This window comes from Ovis canadensis, chromosome 18 (genome assembly GCF_042477335.2).
Source record: "Ovis canadensis isolate MfBH-ARS-UI-01 breed Bighorn chromosome 18, ARS-UI_OviCan_v2, whole genome shotgun sequence".
NCBI lineage: Eukaryota > Metazoa > Chordata > Mammalia > Artiodactyla > Bovidae > Ovis > Ovis canadensis.
In genome coordinates this window covers 72707208-72729645 of record NC_091262.1, presented here as the reverse complement: position 1 = coordinate 72729645, position 22438 = coordinate 72707208, and the positions used below count along the sequence as shown (strand labels likewise).

General features: G+C 48.3%; 1 protein-coding gene across 1 annotated transcript; it reads left to right on the top strand.

Moving 5' to 3' along the window:
- Positions 1-5243: 5243 nt before the first annotated feature.
- On the top strand, positions 5244-14628 carry SERPINA12 (serpin family A member 12). Its single transcript, XM_069559934.1, has 4 exons — positions 5244-5877; positions 7544-7814; positions 11749-11896; positions 14437-14628. Exons 1-4 carry the CDS (start codon positions 5244-5246, stop codon positions 14626-14628), a joined length of 1245 nt encoding a protein of 414 aa, XP_069416035.1.
- Positions 14629-22438: the final 7810 nt, after the last annotated feature.

The window sequence follows — 22438 nt, the reverse complement described above, 5'->3', positions numbered from 1 at the left end:
GTTGGCCGACTGAACAACAAACAACTATTCCATGGAGAAAGTGAGGCCAAGCAGCCCATTTCATGAATTTTTGCCGAATTGCCTTAACAATTAGATTCCTGTTCTGATCCATCAGAATGCATGTTTTGACCTCAGATAGCTCCTTTGTCCACTCAGGGCCTTGGTTTTCCCTTTATAGCACAAGTGGCCCAAAGTCGATGGTCATTCAACCCACATAGTCCCTCATCCTAGAATGAAGTCATAAGGTAGGAGGAATAGGCCAGGCAAAGAGCTGGAAAGTGGTTGAGGATTTGGAGAGGTCTCTGGGGATGGCTGTTGGCGCTGCCTTAGGAGAGGGAGCTCTGTGCTTGCGTTTCAAAGGAGACCCGGGCTGGTCAGCAGCATTGGCATGGACCACTTCTTGGGCATTGCTCAAATGCCCTAGTGCCGAATGCATAGCAAGGGCTCAAAATAGTTCTTAGAAGGATGAAAGCAGAAATCTCCAGGGTTAATCCAGAGATGAGATGGTGGACCTGGGTTTCAGCCTCTTCTTCCCGGGAAGGAGAATGAAGTCTGTTGCCATAGTCACTAGAGATCTTTCGTGGGTCGGTCTTCTGTCACTTTCAACAAGGGAAGGAGGACGTGTCTCACCACCACTGAGTTCTAAACTTGCTTTGAAAAATAATAACTTCTAATATGTCCAGAGTGATCTCTTTTAACAATATCAATCCCTTAAAGCAGGTTGGACCACAGAGCATGCCTGAGATGTCTCCTCTGGTGTGGGGCTTTTGTGCTGGTCTTTTGGGATGCTAAAGTACATCTTTAGGAAGGAAGGACCCCTCAGGTGCCTTCTGAGTTTATCCAGGTCTTGTGCACTCTATGGAGAACTTTGGAAAGGCTTGGAGAAAAGCTGGGATCTCTGAGGGCCTGGGGCTCCTTGGGATGGAGCAGGATGCCTGTGTCCAGCCTTTGGAGACAGAGATCCCCGCCACCTCTGGGAGATGGTGAGGGACAGGGAAGCCTGGTGTGCTGAAGTCCATGGGGTCACAAAGAGTTGGACACGATTCAGTGACTGAACAAAAACAACCCCCTCACTGAGTGGAGTCCTTGGGCTGGTGGATCTCACTCATTAGGGCTCGAGTTTTAGGGGATGGGAGCTCGTCCCAAGCATCCTAAACTTTGACTTGAGGATGGATACCACCTAAACTTTTCCTTGTTGCTCGGTTTTATCACAGGGAAGAGAGATAGAGCAGACAGTCAGGAGACAGGAGATCTGGGGAGGGTGGGCAGAGGTCTTTTCTCTTTGAAGACAATGGCTCCAAAGCACCAGGCATGGAACAGTTCTCCAGCACCCTGTGTGTGTTCTCTTTGTTTGTGCTGCTTCCTCAAACTACTGGTGATAACAAGGATGAAAGTACTTTGTAAAATTACAACTACTCTTATTGTTAAAAGTGCTATTTTAGCTCACTGCCCTCTGGTAGCTCAGACAGTAAAGAAACCACCTACAGTGCAGGAGATCTGGGTTCCGTTCCTGAGTCGGGAAGATCCCTTGGAGAAGGGAATGGCAATCCACTCCAGTATTCTTGCCTGGAGAATTCCAGGGACAGAGGAGACTGGTGGGCTACAGTCCATGGGGTTGCAAAGAGTCGAACACGACTGAGCAACTAACACTTTCACTTTCACGCCCTCCCTGAGTTGCTGGGACAAGGAGATTCCAGTTACTGGGCTTGGCAGGATGGTGTTGCGGGTAAATGCAGTGCCAGCTGCCTTGCCCTTCCATGGGTAAAGCCACCCCCACCCCATATGTAGACTTCAAGCACCTGAACTGCTTGTCCAAAAGGCTTCTGGTTTATACCTGGAATATATTTGGTTTGGATCTGTCTTCAGGATAAGTAAGTCCTGAGTCCATGCCATGCTATTACTAGTAGTAAGAGAAGAAAAAATTTTCCCCAAATTACTAGGGAATGTAAAACCAAGATGGTCAGAGATGAGCTGAAATTCTGCTACAGATTCATCTGCCCCCTGTGTACTCCACAAAGTTAGGTTTCTAGTTTGCTCTTTTCCTTTATTTACCTATTGAGTTGGCCAAAAAGTTCACTTGGGTTTTTCCATAGGATGTTATGGAAAAATTCAAACAATCTTTTCGACCAACCCAATATTTCGGTTGACTACCAAATACACACACCCCCAAACAAAAATGAGCAAAGACTTGCTCAACTTGGACAATCTATCAGCTTATTGGGAAATAACCAGTCCCTTGGGTATTTTAATTGATGGGATTTAAAAAAGTAGCCTTTTCAGGCATCAGGGACTGGTACCCATCTGACGAGTTCAGGTCGGTTTAGGGTCTGTGCTAACAGATGGAAGGGCCCAGAACTGGGGGTAGAGTGGGCTGCTTGCAGGGGAGGAAGGCCAGACCGTCAGCACTCCGTGAGCCTAAATAGGAGGCCTGTGGGGGCCGCTGTGACACAGGTTATAGAGGTAGGGGACACTAAGGCTTGGCAAGGTGTGGGCTGTGTCCTAAGGGGTGGGCGCAGTGAGCTGATTAGCAGCATCTAGTGGGGAGAAGGGTAAGATATCACTTCTTCCCCATTTATTAGATGAAAACGTGGAGGCTCTGTAAAGTCAAGTTTTCTTGGGAGTCGCCAAACAAACATGTAAGCCAGAGATGACCAATATCCAGACTTCCTGTTCCGTGTGTGTGTGTTAGTCACTCAGTCGTGTCCAGCTCTTGCAATCCCATGGACTGTAGCCCATCAGGCCCCTCTGTCCACGGAATTCTCCAGGCAAGAATACTGGAGTGGGTAGCCATTCCCTTCTCCACGTCTTATTCCAATAGTCAGATCTTATTCCTAAAACTCAGTGAAGTAGGGAATCAACTTTGGGGGTCACGGACAGGACATCACTGTAGAACTATGTATGTGAGTCATCTGTGCTTCTGGGATGGAGTTCCAGCAGTTTCCTTTCCCTGCTCCAAGTTCTGGCCCTATCCTGCCCTGATTCGTGCTCAGCTCCTGGGGCAAGCTGCTCAAACCGCTTCCCAACCCACCTGGCTGGTTATCCTGCTGCTAGAATGTTCTCTCAGCTCCTTGCCAGCCACATCATCACTTCTTGATTCCCAGGCATTGGAAAATAATGCATATGAAGGTGGCCTGCCCCTCTGGATGGGAAAAACTTCTATTTTTAATCCAGGCAGTCTTTGCATGGTCCAGCCCCCTAACCTGAGACACTGAATCTTTCCCATTTTCTTGTTTTCTTGCCTTCATCTGAAACAACCCTGGGAATTTTACTGATCTTCATGTCTATACTCTATTTTCAGACAGCCCCTAGAGCCCTGGTCCATCACTGACTGTCTTCAATTTTTACTAAACAGTGAGTCATTAGGAGTGAAAGGTATTTGAAGATCACCCAGGCTCAGAGAGGGGAGGGCGCTTCTTCAGTGTCACACATCAGAGTCAAGACTCTTGTCTGCCCGGTAGTCCCAACATTTGAAATAAAACAAAACTTGGCATTTAGTAGGATGCTTTTGCCTTGAAGTAACTAACCACATATCTCACACCAGCATCACTGAAAGTCTTAAGGTACAGTGGGCTCCAGGTGAGCTTACTCTGGGACCCCAGCCTCAGTTTCTCAGCAAAGCCCTTGTGGGCATCCTCTTTGTGTTCTGGGTTTGCTCTGGAGTCGTATGGGACTAAGGGCTATGGGAGCCTCTGGGTCTACATCTCCCTGGTCAGGGCATCCAGAGGAAGAGAGAGGACCGCAGCACATTGCAGCAAAGAGAAATGCCCCCTCACTGATCACGTAAGTCCTCTGTCCCTCTCTGAAAACTAATAGAAGAAACTCTGTGCACTGACTGGATTAGGCCTGGCTCAGGCCCCGGTCAGCAGTAGAAGAGTGGAGGTTACCCTGCCCCATTCAGGGCTATCCTTAGAGCTGGGGTTGGGGTCCTGCTCCTGAGGAACATGAGCTGCCCGAGGGAAGGGTAGATACCTGGAAAAAAAAGTTTCCTTAGGAAGACAGAAAGGGATCACGGCAAGCAAAGGCAGTATCTAATAGAATTTTCAGACGCAGGGTCCCAAGCTCCCTGAAGACTCATGTCTGCTGTGAAGATGGCTGTATCCACAGGACCTGGGCATAGAGGGTTTGGGGGCATGAAAAAAGTGAGGATTTGGGGCTCCCCTAGGTGCAGGCCTTATGCTGCTGCTAAGTCACTTCAGTCGTGTCCAACTCTGTGCGACCCCATGAACTGCAGCCTACCAGTCTCCTGTGTCCATGGGTTGCTCTTCATTTATTCTCTCTTTCAGTCAATTGAAAGGAGCCTAGTTGGTGCATGTCCCTGGGGCTGGTGATGCTGTGAGAGTTGGCTGCTACCAGCTCACAGCTCCCCTCTCCTCTCTAGGAAACTTTAGCTCTGGTTGTAAGGAAAAATAAACCAACTCAAGCCAGCCAGCTCTAAAAGGGATATTTATTGACTCTTATAACTTGGAAAAAATGGAAGTGGGTGGGCTTCAGGTAAAGTTCAATCCAGGAACTTCGAAGATGTCACCAAATACATATTCTCCTTTCTCTCCTTCCATCTGTCTTTCCATCTCTCTCTCTCACCTTTCCTTCTATATGTGGATGTCGTGTTCACATTCAGGTCCCAGGCTTTAATATTAAGCCAGTTACCCCAGAGTTAGAATGGACTTTGCATTCTCAAAGAATGACACTGATTGATCCAATTCTTGTCCCCTTCTCATTCCTTAAGTACTCGGTGGCAGGGGATGGAGTACCATGATGACTTAGTACTCGGTGGCAGGGGGATGGAGTACCATGATGACCTAGTACTCGGTGGCAGGGGGATGGAGTACCATGATGACTTAGTACTCAGTGGCAGGGGGATGGAGTACCATGATGACTTAGCTTGGGTCAGATGCCCACACCATGGATTATTCTCACTGTGGTCCAGTGTAGAGAAGGAAGCAATCCCTTAAAGGAACTGAGGTCCTGTTACTATAAGACAGGGGAAGGGGTAAGCAAGAGCTATCCTCTACACTCAGAGTTCTCATTCATGTCATTGTTTCTAGTTTCCGAGGTGATTGCAAAGGCTAGACGCTGTAATGAATGGCAAAGCATTTATGAACTGCTGTGCCCAGCACACGCTGGTCACAGTATCACTTCTTTCATTGGTCTTCCTTGTGGATAAGACAGGAGTAATGGAGTTCTTTTGTTCTCTTTTCTGCTAACCTCACTTCTACTACTCAACAGGACAAGTTCCAAGAAAAATGAACCCCTTGCTGGGCCTGGGCCTGCTTCTGGCTGGCCTCCTCACTGTGGAAGGTCTTCTGAAGCCCAACTTCTCTCCAGAGAAGCATGAAGCTGTGAGTCAGGGCCAAGTAGGGAAGGGAAAGGGGACAGCTCAGGAGCTTGCAAAGCGAAACACAGACTTTGGACTCAAGCTGTTTAAGAAACTGTCCTTCAGCAGCCCTGACAATAACATCCTCTTCTCCCCCTGGAGCATCTCCATGGCCTTCTCCATGCTGTCTCTGGGTGCCCAGGACTCCACCCTGGCTGAGATCAAGGACGGCTTCAACTTCAGGAACATCCCTGAGAAAGACCTCCATGAAGGCTTCCATTACCTCATCCACAGGCTGAATCAGAGGAACCAGGACCAAAGGCTGGGACTCGGGAATGCCTTGTTTATTGACCAGAAGGTAAAGCCCCAGCAGAAGTTTCTGACAGAAGTCAAGAACATGTACAAGGCAGACACCATCCCCACCAACTTCCAGAACTCAGAAAATGCTCAGAAGCAGATCAATAACTATGTCCGTCAGAAAACCCAGGGGAAAATCAACAACCTAGTCAAGAACATAGACCCTGGCACTGTGATGCTTCTTATCAACTATATTTTCTTTCGAGGTAAGGCTTAGGGTACGTTGGCATGTAGATTCAATGGTTGTGTGCTTACTTGCTCTGTGACCCTGAATTCACATGTAATTGTAATTGTTCTCTTTGAATCCTACTTCTCCTGTCTGAAAAAGGAGTACCTTGATACGTAGCTCATAAGATGGTTATTGGGATTCAAAGTGAAAATTAATGATAAGCAAATGTTTTGAAGTCTATTCCCCATATGTGTGTTTTTATGATTACTGATTATCCTAACACAACATTGGGTGTAGAGGTTGAAGTGTCCTCCTTTCCCCCATTTCTTAGATCAGGAAAGTGAAATTCAGAGAGAGATTAATTAATTTACTCAAAGTTACAAAGCCAGCTAATGAAAGTCAGGAGTAGAATCCGCTTCTCTTGACCTCATGGCTATGCTTTCCATCACTCCAAGTAGAGGCCCAGGATGGCGACCGTGCTGATGATCACATTGGGACCAGGATCACATTGGTAGTTGCCTTGGCCTTCTCACCACATGTTATAGACTCCCCAGGTCTGAGGGTGAGGTATTGAAAAAGAAGATGAAAGTATATTCCCTAATTCACGCTGCATGCACCACACGATACACACCCAGTCACACCACACGCACACAAATGTTGGTCAACATAGGTGAGAATGAGAAACCAACATCCCTCCGACCAGGCAAGGCTGTGGGGCTGTCAACAACATGATCCTGAATATGGAAGCTCAGCTCTCCCAAAATCCGCAAGGAGATTGATGGTTATAGGGTAAAACAGGAGTGATAATGGTAGACTGTCCAAAGCAGGGAAGAAAGGAAAATTAGGAATTTCCCAAAGTCCCTACATCCTCTGGATGACAGCAAGAACCATAGCAACAGTGAGGTGATGACGCCTAGCAACCGCTCAACACTTGGCTACACACAGTCACTGAGCTGAGTTGCCTTTCCCCACCACGTCTCACAGCAGCCCTGAGATTCCCATCAGTATCCCCAGCTGGCACATAAGGACACTGAGACCCAGGGAGGTTGGGACACTTGACCAAGGTTTTCCTTCTAGAGCAATAAAGCCAGACATTTGAGCCTGGGGAGTTGGACCTAAGGGCCTTATACTGGGGACTCTGAGGATAGCAAGTGAAAAGACCCAGGTCTGAGTCTATGCCATTAGAGAGGTCTCAGGGTCAAACACAGAGAGAATCAGAAGGCCCAGTTTTAAGAGTTCACTGCTCTTCAGCATGCTCCCAAGGGCAGCCTGTTAGTTTAGTCTTCTTAGTCCTACGTGAGAGTGCCTTCCCCAGGGCTGACTTGGAATAGATGTGAGAATTTTCACTCGGACCCAAATAGCCCCCTCTAAGTGTGATCCAGGGACTGCTTCTGTAGGAGAATCCACAGGCTTTCTCAGCCTCAGGAGCCTTGAGGTTTGGGGCAGCCTGAAGTTCCTCTCTTAGTCAGCAGCCCTGGTCTTGGCTTTACTGGGATAACTGATAACTGGGACTAAGCTCACGTCCCCTGAGGTATTCAGGGCATGGTGTGAGGCCAGGGATTCCTGTGCACCTACTCTGATACACCAGAGCAACCAAACGCCTTCTTTAAGTCCGTGGGGACAGAGACCTCATGGTTAACTGGATCCAATAGCTCCTTCTCCCTCAGGACACCTGTGTCACCGTGTTATTCTTCAATCTTAAGCCAGGTGGCAACATGAGTTCGACCCAAAGGAAACGAAAGAGGAAGATTTCATTCTGGACAAAAACAAGAGCGTGAAGGTGCCCATGATGTTCCGCGTGGGCGTGTATAACGTGGGGCGTGATGACCAGCTTTCCTGCACTGTCCTGGAAATGCCTTACCAGAGCAACTTCACGGCCATCTTTGTTCTTCCTGATGAGGGCAGAATGAAGCAAGTGGAGGAAGCCCTGGGGCTGGAGACTTTTGCCAGATGGAAGAAATTACTCGTACGAAGGTAAAGAGGGTGCCTGACATATGCAATATCTTCCATCTTCCTCCCTCTCCTCCCTCTGTCTTTGCTTCTCCTTTCTCAGATTCATTGAGCTCTTACCCCATGGATAAGCCCATTCTGGGCTCCATGATGAATTTATATTTTGGTAGGAAGCAGGCTAGAAAACAAGTCATAGAAATGTAAATGCTTAAACATTGTAAAAGTGCAGAAGATGAAGCAAACTTGGTGGTCAGTGGTGGTCAGGGAGGGCTTCATGGAGTAGGCGGCATTGGTGCCACATCTTCAAGGCTGAATAGCAGTACATATGGAAGGATGAGGAGTGACAGAATCCTAGGCAGAGGGAGGAGAAATCCTAGGTGAGGTGTCCTAGGTGAGAACAAACCCAGGTGGGGTGTCAAAGGGAGCTGTGAGTTGTACATTGTACATAGGATGTTTTCAACTGTGGTGTCATAAGGAAACCAGTGAAGGGTGAGCCAAGTAAGTTGTATTAATAATAGTTGAGGGACTCAAGTCACTAAATACTTTTCTTTTCAAACATAAAATTAGAACAGATTTAAGGTAAGCCTCCAGAATCTCACCCAGGCACGTGCCTACTGACAGCTTTTCTTGGGAAGGATGAGAGCTAGAATTAAGAACTGCGGAGCTGACGTCAGTGTAGACCTGCGAGGTGCCTTGAAAGCTCCTGGGCTAGGACAGGGTCTGTGGTAGCCAGGAAACATGGCGGTATTACCAAGAGTGGAGGTCTTGCTGCTCACTCCTCAAAAGCCAATAAAGAGGCAGAGTGACGGCAAGGAATGTTCACTTTGGATGCCAGCAGCGGGGCAGGGAATGGGAGGAAGGGCAGACCGCTGTCTAAAGGCCGATTGACAAGCAGCGACCAAGAGCTTTTATAGAAGGAGGGAGGGGGCTCCATGCAGAAACCTCTGGCAGTCATGTTGAAATTGGTCATCAGTGGTGTGACCATCATCTTGATTGTTTAAGTCTTTAGATCCAGGGTTGGTATGTTCCCTTTCATGTGAGGCCAGTTCTCAGAACTGTGACAACTTATGTCCTGGCCATCATCTGATCATCACGTAGCTAGCTGCTTCTACCTGGTAGCATTGTCAGTGTCTACAAGGCAGCTCGAAGGATATGGTTCAGAAGATTATCCGAACCCTTGCTAAGCTAAGCTAAGTCACTTCAGTCGTGTCCGACTCTGTGACCCCATAGATGGCAGCCCACCAGGCTCCCCCGTCCCTGGGATTCTCCGGGCAAGAACACTGGAGTGGTTTGCCATTTCCTTCTCCAATGCATGAAAGTGAAAAGTGAAAGTGAAGTCGCTCAGTCGTATCCTACTCTTAGCGACCCCATGGACTGCAGCCCACCAGGCTCCTCCATCCATGGGATTTTCCAGGCTGGAGTGGGGTGTCATTGCCTTCTCCTCTGAACCCTTGAGGAGGAACTAAAAGTCCTTGACCTTGCTTGATGATTAAACTGTTATTATTTGGTCCCATTTGACTGCCTTCCTTTGTTTCTGCCTTTTCCTCACTTCTCTGATTAAACTTATTCTTTGGCTAAAGTTTTCCCACAGACAGAAAGCAGGTGGAGAGACCACAGGGTCCTGCTCCATTTCAGGGGGTCTATGAGATGGAAAGGGAAGCTTCCACTTCAGTAGAAACAATGTCAGGGTATCCTTCGCCTTGGTCCTTCTGTTCTCTCTCCCACCTTGACTCCACCATAATTCTCCGTCCAAAAGGCCTTTACTGAGAACCTCTGCCACGCCCAACATGCTGTCAGGAGTGGCGGAGGGTTCTAAGAGAGGCAGAGACGATGCTAGGACTGAGCTGGGCTGTCCATGAGTGAAAAGTGAACCAAGTTTCCTTCACATGGGAACAAATCTTTGGAGAAATTGAAGAATGCATCTTAGATATCCAGATTTAGCTGCAAGCTCATGGGAGAGAAATTCTATTTCTGAACAGTAAAGTCTAACTCTACTATGACTTCCCATTTCATTCAGAAAAAATAATAATAATAACCACAAAAAAATAACTTGCTGCACTCCTCTGCCCCCTTGAAAGCTTGCTCAGACTTCCCCTTTACTCAGGCATTCCTGATCCCCAAGTCAATCGTATAGTTTTCCCCATGGTACTTACTAAGACTACCAGCCCATGGGTCTACCCTTTTGTCTCCCTTTTGTTGTGATGGTTTTATTGTCCTTCTTCCCTAGTAGAGCACAAGTTCAAGAGCATGGATTTTTGCCTGTCTAGATGCATCTAAGCACGTAGAACAGAGCCTGGTATACAGTAGGCACTAAATAAGCTTGTGTCAAATGAACAGATAAGTGGAAAGGTAAGTCTGAGAGTCATTGGGCCTATTGTGGGTGTTAAAATCCAAGGCACAGAATGATATCCCCCAAGAGGGAAAAAAGATAGAAAAGACAATGGGGGAAAAAAAAGAAGGGAGGACCCGGTGGGCGGGAGGGAGGCTGGGAGCACTTCAATGGTGAGCAATAGGTGAGGAGGTGGAGCCTGCAAAGGATGAGAGAAGGAGCACCCAGGGATGGAGGGGAGGGCAGAGGGCATGGATCTGGGTGGGAAAGCTTCAAAATGGATTGACTTTCTGGTGCCACTTCCTGATTTTTGGCCGCTGGTTCTAACAAGCCAAGGTCAGTGGCCACTCTGGACAATGGTTTGAGCCAATAATGGAAGTGGCTCCCTAGTGGCTCAGTGGTAAAGAATCTGCCTGCCAGCACAGGAACCGTGGGTTCAATCCCTGGGTCCAGACAATCCCCTAGAGAAGGAAATGGCAACCCACTCCAGTATTCCTGCCTGGGAAATCCCACGGATGGAGGAACCATGGGGTCGCCAAACAGTCGGTGCTACTTAGCAACTGAGCAACAACAGCAACAAATAACAGGAGGACAAGTTTTGTTTTGTTTTCTCTCTCTGCTCTGAAAGAAAGACGTGGGCTGGAAGCTGGAGATGTGACTAGAGGCCAGGGGAGCTGATTTTGCTTTTGAACCGAGGACGAGGGTTGTTAGAGCCTGCAGTCTGCCCCTGAGGGCGGTCCAGTACAAGCCATTTATGGACTGTACAGGAGGAAGAGGAAACATAGTCAGGAATGAGGTCCTTGGAGAGGCAGAGAGAAATGGCATCCATGACCCCGTGGACAGGAACCCAGGTTCCACAGGTGCCTCAGCACGGCTGACCTCAGGGCAGGGACGCCGACCCAGGTCCTGACCACAGAGGATCTGAAGCGGCTCATTCAAGGCTGAGAGGATGAGCACTTGCTCACTGACTGCTGAGCCTCCAATGCACGATGCGCGCACTTTAGCCCCTTCTGGTCTGTGGTTGCTATGGTCACCGTCCTCATTGTCATACAAATAGCTTAAAGAGGTGAGGTCATCTGATCCCAACCACAGAGCTCCTGGAAGGCAGAGTAGATCTGAACTCAGTTCTGCCAGCTTCCCATCTCAGGGCCTTGCTACCTCTAGCACCAGATTGCTGGGATCAGCTCAGCACATGGGTGTGGCTGAGGCTATAGTGGAGAGACCCTCCACGGCTGCCCTGAAGGGGTCCTGAGACAGGGGGCTCAGGGACATTGCTGTGGATGAGGGCTCAGGTAGTTTGATAGAAAAATAAGAACACAAGTCAGAGAGCCTGGATGTTTTAACAACCCATCCCAGGAGACTCCTTTGATGGTTCTGTGGATAAGGCTGAGCTCCCGATGTAGCAGGCCCCAGTTCAATCCCTGGTCAGGGAAGTAGACCCCACCCGGCACAATTAATTTTTTTTTTTTTTCTAAGTCCAGGCTTAAGGAATCTCTCTTTATTCTGTGGATAGAGAGAAATTCTGAGAACTCAGGGGCTGGGAGGACAGATGCCTCATCACCATCCTAAAGCCTGCCTGGAAAAACAGCAGGGCCCAGCTGTTCACCTTTGACACTTTCTCCTCCCTAGGGTCGCAGATGTGTTTGTGCCCAGGTTGACCGTCACCGGTAACTACGACCTGAAGAAGACGCTTTCCCACCTGGGCATCAGCAAGATCTTTGAGGAACATGGTGATCTCACTAGGATCTCCCCTCATCAAAATCTGAAAGTGGGTGAGGTAAGCCTGCCTGGCCGGGATGCTACCCTCCTCCAGCTCAGGGAGCCTTCTTACCACCCCTGGCCAGACACACTATCACAGCAGCTGTACAAGCCAAGAGTGCCCCCACCAGTCAGGCCAAGCCTAACTGCCCCAAACTGCCTATGGTCCTGGGCAAATCACATACCCTTCCAAGCCTCATGTTTCTAGTCTTCAAAATCGGAACTGTCCATGTCCTATTCCTACTTTGGAAGTTGATTCAGTGCAACAGTGGATGGTGGCTTGGAGCAGTCATCAGGCCTAGAAGTGACCCAGGCTTGTGACGAGTAAGTTGTGAACATTTTTCTGCATAATGTAGAGATAAGCAAGGTAAGGACCCCTCGGTCTCCAGCAAGGCTGAGCCCCTGCCTGCTTGTGACAGTCAGAAGGACCAGATGGCGGAGGTGCCCAGATGTAGCAGACAGACTGCCATACACCAGGGACTGCCCTGGTGGTCTGGTGGTTAAGACTTCGCCTTCCAGTGCAGGAGGTTAGGGTTCAGTCCCTGGTCGGGGGATCTAAGATCCCACATGCCTCATGACCCCAGAAACCAAAACATAGGACAGAAGCAATGTTGGAACAAATTCAGTAAAGACTTTCAAAATGGTCCAAGTTAAAAAAAACTTAAACTAATAAAACACAGGACATCAGCGACTTCAAATTTCATATAAGTGATGAATGAATATTTTTTGTATAGCCTAAATATTGCATGGGATATACTTATGCTGAAAATTTCATCATTTATCTGCAATTCAAATTTAGTTGGAAATTCAAATGTATCTGTACTTTATCTGGCAATCATACCTGGAGATTCAAAAGGCACTGAGATCGGGGAAGATCTCAGTAAGCAGAGACAGGTGGGAGGAAGATCTTTCAGGAGGAAAGCACCCCAGCCTGAGGCTGGAAGGTGAGAAGGCGTGGAGTCTAGGGGGTGAAGTTTACAGCTGTGATTCTATGTGTAGACATCAACTATTGACTTGCCAGTAAAATAATTAGCATTCTGTAGAACAGAGTGAGATGACGCTAGTGGTAAAGAACCCACCTGCCAACGCAGGAGACGTTAAGAGACTCGGGTTCTATTCCTGAGTTAGGAAGATCCCCTGGGCCAGGGCCTGGCAACCCACTCCAGCGTTCTTGCCCAGAGAATTCCACGGACAGAGGAGCCTGGTGGGCTACAGTCCATGGGGTTGCAGAGTTGGACACGACTGAAGGGACTTAGCAGCAGCAGCAGCAGAATAGAGTGAAATGTATCAATATTTAACAGAAGCCCATTAATTTTCCAGTGTCCATTACTTCCTCGCGGATGTTGATGCCTTTGGGGTGGATCTGGGACCTGAGTCATCTCTAACAGCTACCCTGGAATCAGACTCCCTCTTAACATTCCACCAGGAAAATGAAAGGAGTTAAGAGGGGCTGGCTGCTTTGGGCCAGGGGTGCCTTCATCTCCCTCCCATCCAGCTAAAGTTCAGCCTTTCTGCGATTATTACCATTGATGAATCCCTGCAAGTCTTGGGAAATATAGAAAATCCCACTCCGTCTCCCCTCCCAGTAACTGATGCTCTCCTGCATCACTTTTTTTTCAAGCTGCATCTCCTTGCTGAGTATCCTTAGCTGATGACAGCAGAACAGCCATGAGCCCTGGGGTCACTGGCACCAGTCAAGTTACTGGGTGACGCAGGCAGGGGCTTCTTCTTCTCTGAGCCTTGTTGACTTAAAAAACAGGCGCAGTCTCAAAGTTGAGAGTTATGTTTTATTCAACGGGAATTTTTAGGACTGCAAGCCTGTGAGACAGCATCTCAAGTAACCTTGAGAAAACTGTTCGGAGGAGGTAAGGGGGTGGGGGGTGAAGGAGCTAGGTTATATAGACGTTGGTGACAAGGGGCAGGTAGTCTGAACATCAAAAGATTATTGTTAATTAAAGAAAACCAGAGATTTCAAATAAAGGAATTTACTGTTTTTCTATGTCTGGGAAGATGCAAGTGTCTGGCTTCACTGAAATCATTCCTTTCATATGTATCTCAGCTATCTGGGGCCAGCATCCTGTGATTTGATTTTTCACATCCTTAGTTCCTTGACCATCGTTGGATCCTAGGCACTGTTCTTTCTGAATGCTCTCCAGGCTCAGAAAGTCCCATCTGGAGGGCCGGAATAGCTGATGGCTCTGACATCCTTGTTTATTGATATGGCAGGAAATACTTCATTTCAAGGATTTCCCTGGTGGTGCTAGTGGTAAAGAGCCTGCCTGTCAAAGCAGAAGAAGTAAGAGAAGAGGATTTGATCCCTTGGTTGGGACGATCCTCTGGAGGAGGGCATGGCAACCCGCCCCAGCACTCTTCCCTGGAGAATCTCACAGACATGGGAGCCTGGCAGGCTGCCATCCGTAGGGTCACAAAAAGTCGAACATGACTGAAGCCACTTAGCACGCATGCATGCACTCTGTTTCACAGCCTCTTGTTAGCTTTTGCCCATCCAGGGCCTCCAAGTGGCTTCCCAAGCACTGACCCTACTCCCGCTTCCCGCAGGCAGTACACAAGGCTACCCTGAAGATGGACGAGAAGGGCACAGAGGGAGCCGCAGGCTCTGGAGTGCAGACACTGCCCATGGAGACACCGATTCGGGTCAAGATAAACCGCCGCTTCCTGCTGATGATCTGGGAGACTAAAATGAATAACCTGCTCTTCTTTGGAAAGATTGTTAATCCTTCTGGGAGATAAGGCGGAAACCCGACCTCCTGCAGACCCCAGCTATGTCCTGGGGTTGGATACTTTTTGTCTCCTTGAGACCACAGGAACTTTCTCATCTCATCTCACATTATCCTGAGCTCTCCACACCACCATCCAAACAGGCAGCACCACTGGCTTCTGGGCACCATTCCCCCCCCCCACCGCCTTAGCCCCCTCACCGCCCATTCAGATTTCAGGATTAGATGCGCCATCCCTACCCAGTTGATAGTAACCTTCTCCCCTGCCCCTGGTAGGCAGAGGGATTTTGTGATTTAATAAACGACACTCCCAAGATCTGCTGACTGTTGGTGGATAATATGGGGATGCTGTGAACCAAGGAGAGTACCCGCCTGGGGTTGAGAGCGAAGGAGACCTGGGTTCCATTCTCAGAAACAGTCTTTGGGAAAGTTATACACTCTCCGCACTTTTGTTTCCCCATAGAACTAGACCAAGACTGAGGACAATGATACTTCTCCAGGGCTCCGAGGAAGCTACCACGCCACTTGAGTAAAGTTGGTTCCTCTTTGTGAGCCCTTGGCTTGGGGTGTTTGGCATGTGAGCTACACAGATATCCTCTGCACAGAGTCCACTTGGGAGCTTTGGGCTCAGCCAAGCATCCAGGCAGATGACAAAACAGGAGTGGGGCTGGACCAGCATTAGGCGGATGAAACCCAGAGTAGAGTAGCCAGGAGACCCAGAACAAGGTTTGTCTGACTCCAGAGCCGCTGTTTCAGGCACAGCGTGGAGAGCATGGGGTTTGAACCTGTCAGCAAACTCAGCTGAAGTCATCGTTTCGGTGCACCTGCCCGGAAAGCATGGCCATGCAGGGTCTGCCTATAACCACTAGAGGGCACCAGTGTTCGCAGGACTAACTATGCCTGTGGGGTTTCTTTAAGCACCAGATTGCTTGGTGAATACTCAAAGCCAGTGCTGAAGGTGTTTAAGGAGGAAGAATCCTCACTGGCTTGGCACTAAGAAGTCTGAGCTGGCACCAGTTGCCGTCCTCTGTCAATTCACAGCTCACCATGCCTCTCTGTCCTGGTTACATCTACCCTGTCCGCAGCCAGAATGGACATTCGTATGAGAAGATGTGGGAAGTGAGGCTCGGAGAGGAGAAGTGACTTCCCTGTGTCTTTGTGGTTAGTGACAGGCAGCAAACAGCCGTGTCATCTGGTCTGGGGTGGGAAGGGAGGGGTTCCACATAGACCTGGGGGCCCAGCTAGTCATTGCATTTCTCAGATACAGTCCCAGGTGAGAGAGCTGCCCTGTCCCATTTGGCGTGTGTGTGCACGCACGTGTGTGTGTGTGCGCGCGCGCGTGCACGTGCGCGCGCACGTGCACGTGTGTTCAGTAAGCACCTCCTCCTCTGTCCTGGACCCTTGCAGGGCCCTGGAGACCCAGCTGCCACACAAGCTGGTAGGGAAGGTAGCCTAGAGAGGGAGAGGACTAGTTTAAGATGCTAAGTGCTAAGATCAGGCAGCACCAGAGTAAGCAGCCTCTGTCTGAGAAGGTGGGAAGGGTGAGAAGGTTGAGATTCTGCACCCAGGACACAGATGTGGGGGGGCAAAAGCACCCCCTGGAGCACTTTGCTGACGATCACCATTTCCCAGGTACCAGCCTGGGGGCTGAGGGGAGGGAGGACACCAGGGGAACCCCAGAATCGCCAGGAACTCACTCAGGTCCATGACATGTGCCACTGAGGACAGGGGACAAGAGGGTAAGCCATTTAGTAACTGGGTGACTTGGGTATGTCATTTAAAGCCTTTGAGCCTGAGCACCTCCTCATGTGTTGAAAGTTGCTATCTCCTCTACCGGTCATGCTCACCTTCTGCCTAATGAGCTCCTACTCATCCTCCAATGCCCAATCCATAATAATCTCTTTATGGAATTTTGTCTACCAAGCAGTTGTCCGATAAAGTACTCACCTCCCATGCATTGTGATGGCTCATGGATCTGAATTTCCCCACCACTCCCACATGGGTTACAATCAATCCTGCATGAAATGATGGCTCATGGGACAGCAACCCCTGGGCTAGTTGTTGATATGAACAGACCTGGCCCCTGCCTTCATGGAGCTAATATCCAGTAAAAGAAACAAGCATGAGTCAAATAATGACATGACCATGAGCTCTAGTGAACATGATGCCAAAGCTGGCCACGGGTGCTTTGAGAGTTTGTAACAGGTCGGTCTGACCCAGCCTGGGGACTCAGATACTGAGAACATGACAACTGGGAAAAGTTCTGAATGTGGAGAGCATGTCTGTTTTGAATCATAGCTATTAATTAAAACTGCATAAGGGTGTGCTTTTCCTCATATAGTTAATAATATGTAAAACCCTGATTGGTCTTTCAAATATTAATAGAAATGAAGGTTAATGTCTCATGCTCCATTCATCTTTATTTTAACTAGCTTTATTCTAAATAGGACTGGTGTTGTTGGTCAGTCACTAAGTTGTGTCTGACTCTGTGACCCCATGGACTGCAGCACACCAAGGCCTCTTTCACTGTCTCCCAGAGCTTGTTCAAACTCATGTCCATTGAGTCAGTGATGCTACCCAACCATCTCATCCTCTGCCTTCTCCTCCTGCCCTTAACTTTTCCCAGCATCAAAGTCTTTTCCAATGAGTTGGCTCTTTGCATCAGGTGGCCAAAGTATTGGAGCTTTAACTTCCCCACCAGTGCTTCCAATGAACAATCAGGGTTGATTTCCTTTAGGATTGAAGGGTTTGATCTCCTTGCAGTCCAAGGGACTCTCAAGAATCTTCTCCAACACCACAGTTCAAAAGCATCACTTCCTCGGCACTCAGCCTTCTTTATGGCCCAAGTCACACAACTGTACATGACTACTGGAAAAACAAAAGCTTTGACTAGACAGACCCTTGTTGGCAAAGTGATGTCTCTGCTTTTTGATATACTGTCTAGGTTTGTCTTAGCTTTTCTTCCAAGGAGCAAGTGTCTCTTAATTTCATGGCTGCAGTCCCAGTTTTTCTGTAAGATTTCCTACTTATTTATTGTTCAGCCATTCAGTCATACTTGCCCCTTTGCAATCCCATGAACAACAGCACACCAGGCTTCTCTGTCCTTCACTATCTCCCAGAGTTCGCTCAAACTCATGTCCATCAGGTCAGTGATGCCATGAAACCATCTCATCTTCTGTCATCCCCTCCTCCTCCTGCCTTCAATCTTTTCCAGGATCAGGGTCTTTTCCAGTGAGTTGGCTTTTTGCATCAGGTGGCCAAAGTATTGGAGCTTCAGCTTCAGTATCAGTCCTTCCAATGAAGATTCAGGGTTGATTTCCTTTAGGATTGACTGGTTGGATCTCCTTGCAGTCCAAGGGACTCTCAACAGTCTTCCCAACACCACAGTTCAAAGCATCAATTCTTCATTGCCCAGCCTTCTTTATGGTCCAACTCTCCCATCCATACATGACAACTGGAAAAATCATGGTTTTAACTATACCGACCTTTGTCGGCAAAGTGATGTCTCTGCTTTTTAATACACTCTCTAGATTTATCATAGCTTTCTGTCCAAGGAGCAAGTGTCTTTAATTTCATGGCTGTAGTCACAGTCTGCAGTGATTTTGGAGCCCAAGATAATAAAGTCTCTCACTATTTCCATTCCCCCACCCCCATCTTTTGGCCGTGAAGTGATAGGATTGGATGCCATGATCTTAGTTTTTTGAATGTTGAGTTTTAAGCCAGCTTTTTCACTCTCCTCTTTAACCTTCATCAAGAGTCTCTTTAGCACCTCTTTGCTTTTTGCCATTAGGGTGGTGTCATCTGCATATCTGACGTTACTGATATTTCTCTTAGCAATCTTGATTCCAGCTTGTGCTCTTCCAGCCCGGCATTTCACATGACATACTCTGCATATAAGGTAAATAAGCAGGGTGAGGAAATACAGATTTGACATACTCCTTTCCCAATTTAGAACCTGTCTGCTATTCCATGTCTGGTTCTAACTGTTGCTTCTCTACCTGCATATAGGTTTCTCAGGAGGCAGGTAAAGTGATCTGGTATTCCCATCTCTTTAAGAATTTTCCAGTTTGTTGTGATCCACACAGTCAAAGGCTTTAGCATAGTCAATGAAGCAGAAGTAGATGCTTTTCTGGAATTCCTTTGCTTTTTCTATGATCCAACAGATGTTGGCATTTTAATCTCTGGTTCCTCTGCCTTTTCTGAAGGCTTGTACCTGGAAGCTCTCGGTTCACGTAATATTGAAGCCTAGCTTGAAGGATTTTGAGCATTATTTTGCTAGCACGTGAAATGAGTGCAGCCATATTTTCATTCTTCACTACAGAAATAAATTCTATCTGGGTAACCAAGAGAGGGAAGGCTGTGGTGGGGAGCAGAGGGAAACTGTCCCAAGCAGAGAGGATGGTGTGTGCAAAGGTCCTGAGGTCAGAAGGTGATGTGGACAAAAAACTGAAATGAGATGAATATACTAGAGTAACAAAATAAAGCAAGAAGAAGTGGGCAGTGAGGCTGGAGAGGTAGACTGGGTCCTCCTGGGCCACAGGGAAAATGGTGGTCTTGAATTGAAGGACTATGGGGAACTTCAGCAGGCGTTTAGTTAGAGGGTGACCCAGACAAACTCTGTGTTGTAAGTGTCCCTAAGGCTGCAGACTGGGCATCTCCGAGTCCCCTGGGGCCCAGTTGTCAATGCATGTAATGGAGAAGATGCCCAGCACATGTTTGCTGAAAAGAAAGAACACCCCAGTCATCGCCCACATTCCAGGCATGGCCAGCCCCTGCCCGAGCTCTCCCCTGCTCAGGGAGGGAAGGCCACGTGCCTTAGCCCGCCTGGCAGGCCCATCACGGGGCTCATCCATGCCTCTTTTTCACATGGATCTGCGGAACACACCCTCTGCGTCACACCCTCCTGCCATCCCACCCCTCCCAGATACCTCCCGTGTTTCCCATACTCTCCGCCTCCCGGAGTTCCTCTCAGCATGCTACTCATCTTTCTAGAAAAGACTGACCCCTACGTCTTCTAAGAAAGACACAGGAGTCAGACGCAGGCCTCACCAGGCCACGTGTTTGTGGACTGACAGACCTCATGAGCAAATGAATATGTTTAAATGCCTCTTAGGAGCCTGGCACTAAATAGGACTTGCCCCCAAGCTCCTGTCAGCCCAACTCTTCAAGTTAGTATGGCCATTCCATTTTACAGATGAGAAAACTGAGGCTCAAAATCACTTAATTTGCCCAAATCTCCACAGCTAGAAAGCCACAGAGTTGGGACTCTGGAACATTTGTCCAGCCAGCCATCCATCCAACAAATATTTGCCATGTCTACACGGTGCCAGGGATTGTTCTAGGGGCTGGCACGTATCAATAAACAAAATGTGCCAGACTCCTTGCCCCTGCAGGAGTTCCAGGCTTGGAGGCAGAGGCAGATCATAAACAGTATGAGTAATAAATAAATAAGAACATTGTATAGAGCAGGTCATGGTGATTGGAGGGACAGCGGTGGTCAGTTTGCCCTCTTTGGGAAGGTGGCACCACTGAGATACTCCTTTCCTCAGTCTGTGAGGCAGTGCCTGGAGACTTCTGAGCCAGGAGATGCCCATGGGTGGGTGTACTCCTCGAGAGGAGAGGGATTAGTCTCCATCCTCCACCCAGGATGGAAGTGCCTGACATCACAATCCCAGAGTAGGAAGGACCCTGGGATGTGATCCAACCTGACCTTCCAAGTAATGCAGAATGCCTTCGGGCAGCTTCCGAGCAGATGGCTTTTCAAGTGCCCGGCAGGTGCCAGGAGGCTGGCTTCCTGTCTTCCCGAGTGGAGGTCATTCCTGTGGTCACACACTGGAAGTGACAGGCTGGCATGCTGGCGAGAATAATCACAGGTTAGAAGCTCCTTCCCAGCCCTGCTCTTCCCTGCACTGTGTGGTTCGAGCAAACACCTCCTTCTTCCCAGACCTGTGTTTCCCATTTGTGCCATGATGGGGTGTCCCTGGATGGTCCCCCAAGGCCCTGCTATCTTGGACAATACTTTGACACTCGTACTGGAAATCCTCAGAACTAACTCCAGAGCTTTATTTGCATTTTCATTCTTCCGCGCCTTTAGTCAACAAATAGTTTTTGAGCATTTGAGTCTGGGCCAGGCAGGGTCCCAGGCTTCCCAGGTGACCCTAGTGGTGAAGAACCCGCCTGCCAATGCAGGAGACATAAAAGATGCGGGTTTGATCCCTGGGTAGAGAAGATGCCCGGGAGGAGAGCATAGCAACCCCCTCCAGTATTCTTGCCTAGAGAATCCCATGAACAGAGGAGCCTGGAGGGCTACAGTCCATAGCGTTGCAAAGAATCAGACTTGACTGAAGCGACTTAATGCGCACCCACGCAGGAAGGGTACCAGTGTGGTGAAGCCAGGTGAGAGTTTAGGGTCCCGTGACTGACTTCCTCTGGCTCAGGTCCAGCCAGGAGAGCGTTTCCCATCCCTCCTGGGTCACCAGGTCAGTGATCAGGTGTAATCTTAAGCTGTCAAGGCTGACACATCCTCTCTCTTTGTGAAATGTTGCTTCCATTTCCACTTAATTTCCCAACTTACATCCATTCCTGAAGCCCTTTTCTGATTGTGGCTGAGTCCTCATCTCTTTCCTTCGGTTATTGACCTTTAAATCAATTAAAAAAATGTTTCAACAGGAAAATTAATATCACAGTCGTATATAGAAAACCCCCCAAAACTTGCATAAATAAAAATTAATTATAAAAAATATACAGCAAAACCAAGCCAGTGATTAAATTCCACTGAGACTATTGTTTCCTAAAGCCTCTGAACATGAAGCCTGGTCTACTTTGTTGAAAAGGAAAGTCAGCAGCCATCCAATGGCTGTAAAGACATGCTGGAACCAAGGAGAGACTATCTCCTTGAGGAGATCAGGAAGCAGAGCTGGTAAGGGAAGGATACAGTCACTTCGTGGGTCCATGTCAGGGGAAAAAAGCACAGACTTTTAATGTGTGAATGCAAGGAAGTTACCTTCCCCACCCCACGCCCCACCACGCAGAGTCTCAGATCAACGTTGGAATGTGTTCATGACTTACATACCTGATTGGCTATTCTCTTTAAGATAAATTTTAAATTTTTGAATAATTTTAGACTTACAAAAATGGTATGAACATAGTATAGAGTTTCTGCATTCTCCGGCCCCGATATCCTCAATACTAATATCTTATATAACCTGTAAAGTGAAAGTCGCTAAGCTGTGTCCGACTCTTTGCAACCCCATGGACTACACAGTCCACGGCATTCTCCAGAGCAGGAAACTGGAGTGGGTAGCCTTTCTCCTCTCCAGGGGATCTTCCCAACCCAGGGATCAAACCCAGATCTCCCACATTGAAGGCGGATTCCTTACCAGCTGAACCACAAGGGAAGCCCAGGAATACTGGAGTGGCTAGCCTGTCCCTTTTCCAGGGGATCTTCCCCACCCAGGAATCGAACTGGGGTCTCCTGCATTGCAGGAAGATTTTATACCAACTGAGCTATCAGGGAAGCCTTCATATAATCAGGAGACATTTGACACAAAGAACTAAAACTGGTACAGTACTGTTAACTGAACTTTATTTGGATTTCAGCAGTTTTTTCACTAAAGTTTCTTCATCTGTTCCAGGCTAAAAGCCAGGGTATTGTGTTGCAAATTAATGACTTTTCATTTTAAGGACTTTGGCAGGGCCTTCAAAGGGCTGGAGATTGGGGCAGGAAGCCCTGGTGTCAGACAGGCTGAAGTTCATGTTCAAAGCTCTGCCTTGCATTTGGATTGTGACATTAGGCAAGGCACTTAATTGGGCCCGACCCTTAG

Bases quoted from the DNA above. Each gene is read 5' to 3' on its own strand.
- SERPINA12 (XM_069559934.1), top strand. From the start codon at position 5,244: ATGAACCCCTTGCTGGGCCTGGGCCTGCTTCTGGCTGGCCTCCTCACT. The intron at 7,815-11,748 runs GTAAAGAGGGTG...TCTCCTCCCTAG, and splicing joins AAGAAATTACTCGTACGAAG to GGTCGCAGATGTGTTTGTGC. The intron at 11,897-14,436 runs GTAAGCCTGCCT...CGCTTCCCGCAG, and splicing joins AAAATCTGAAAGTGGGTGAG to GCAGTACACAAGGCTACCCT.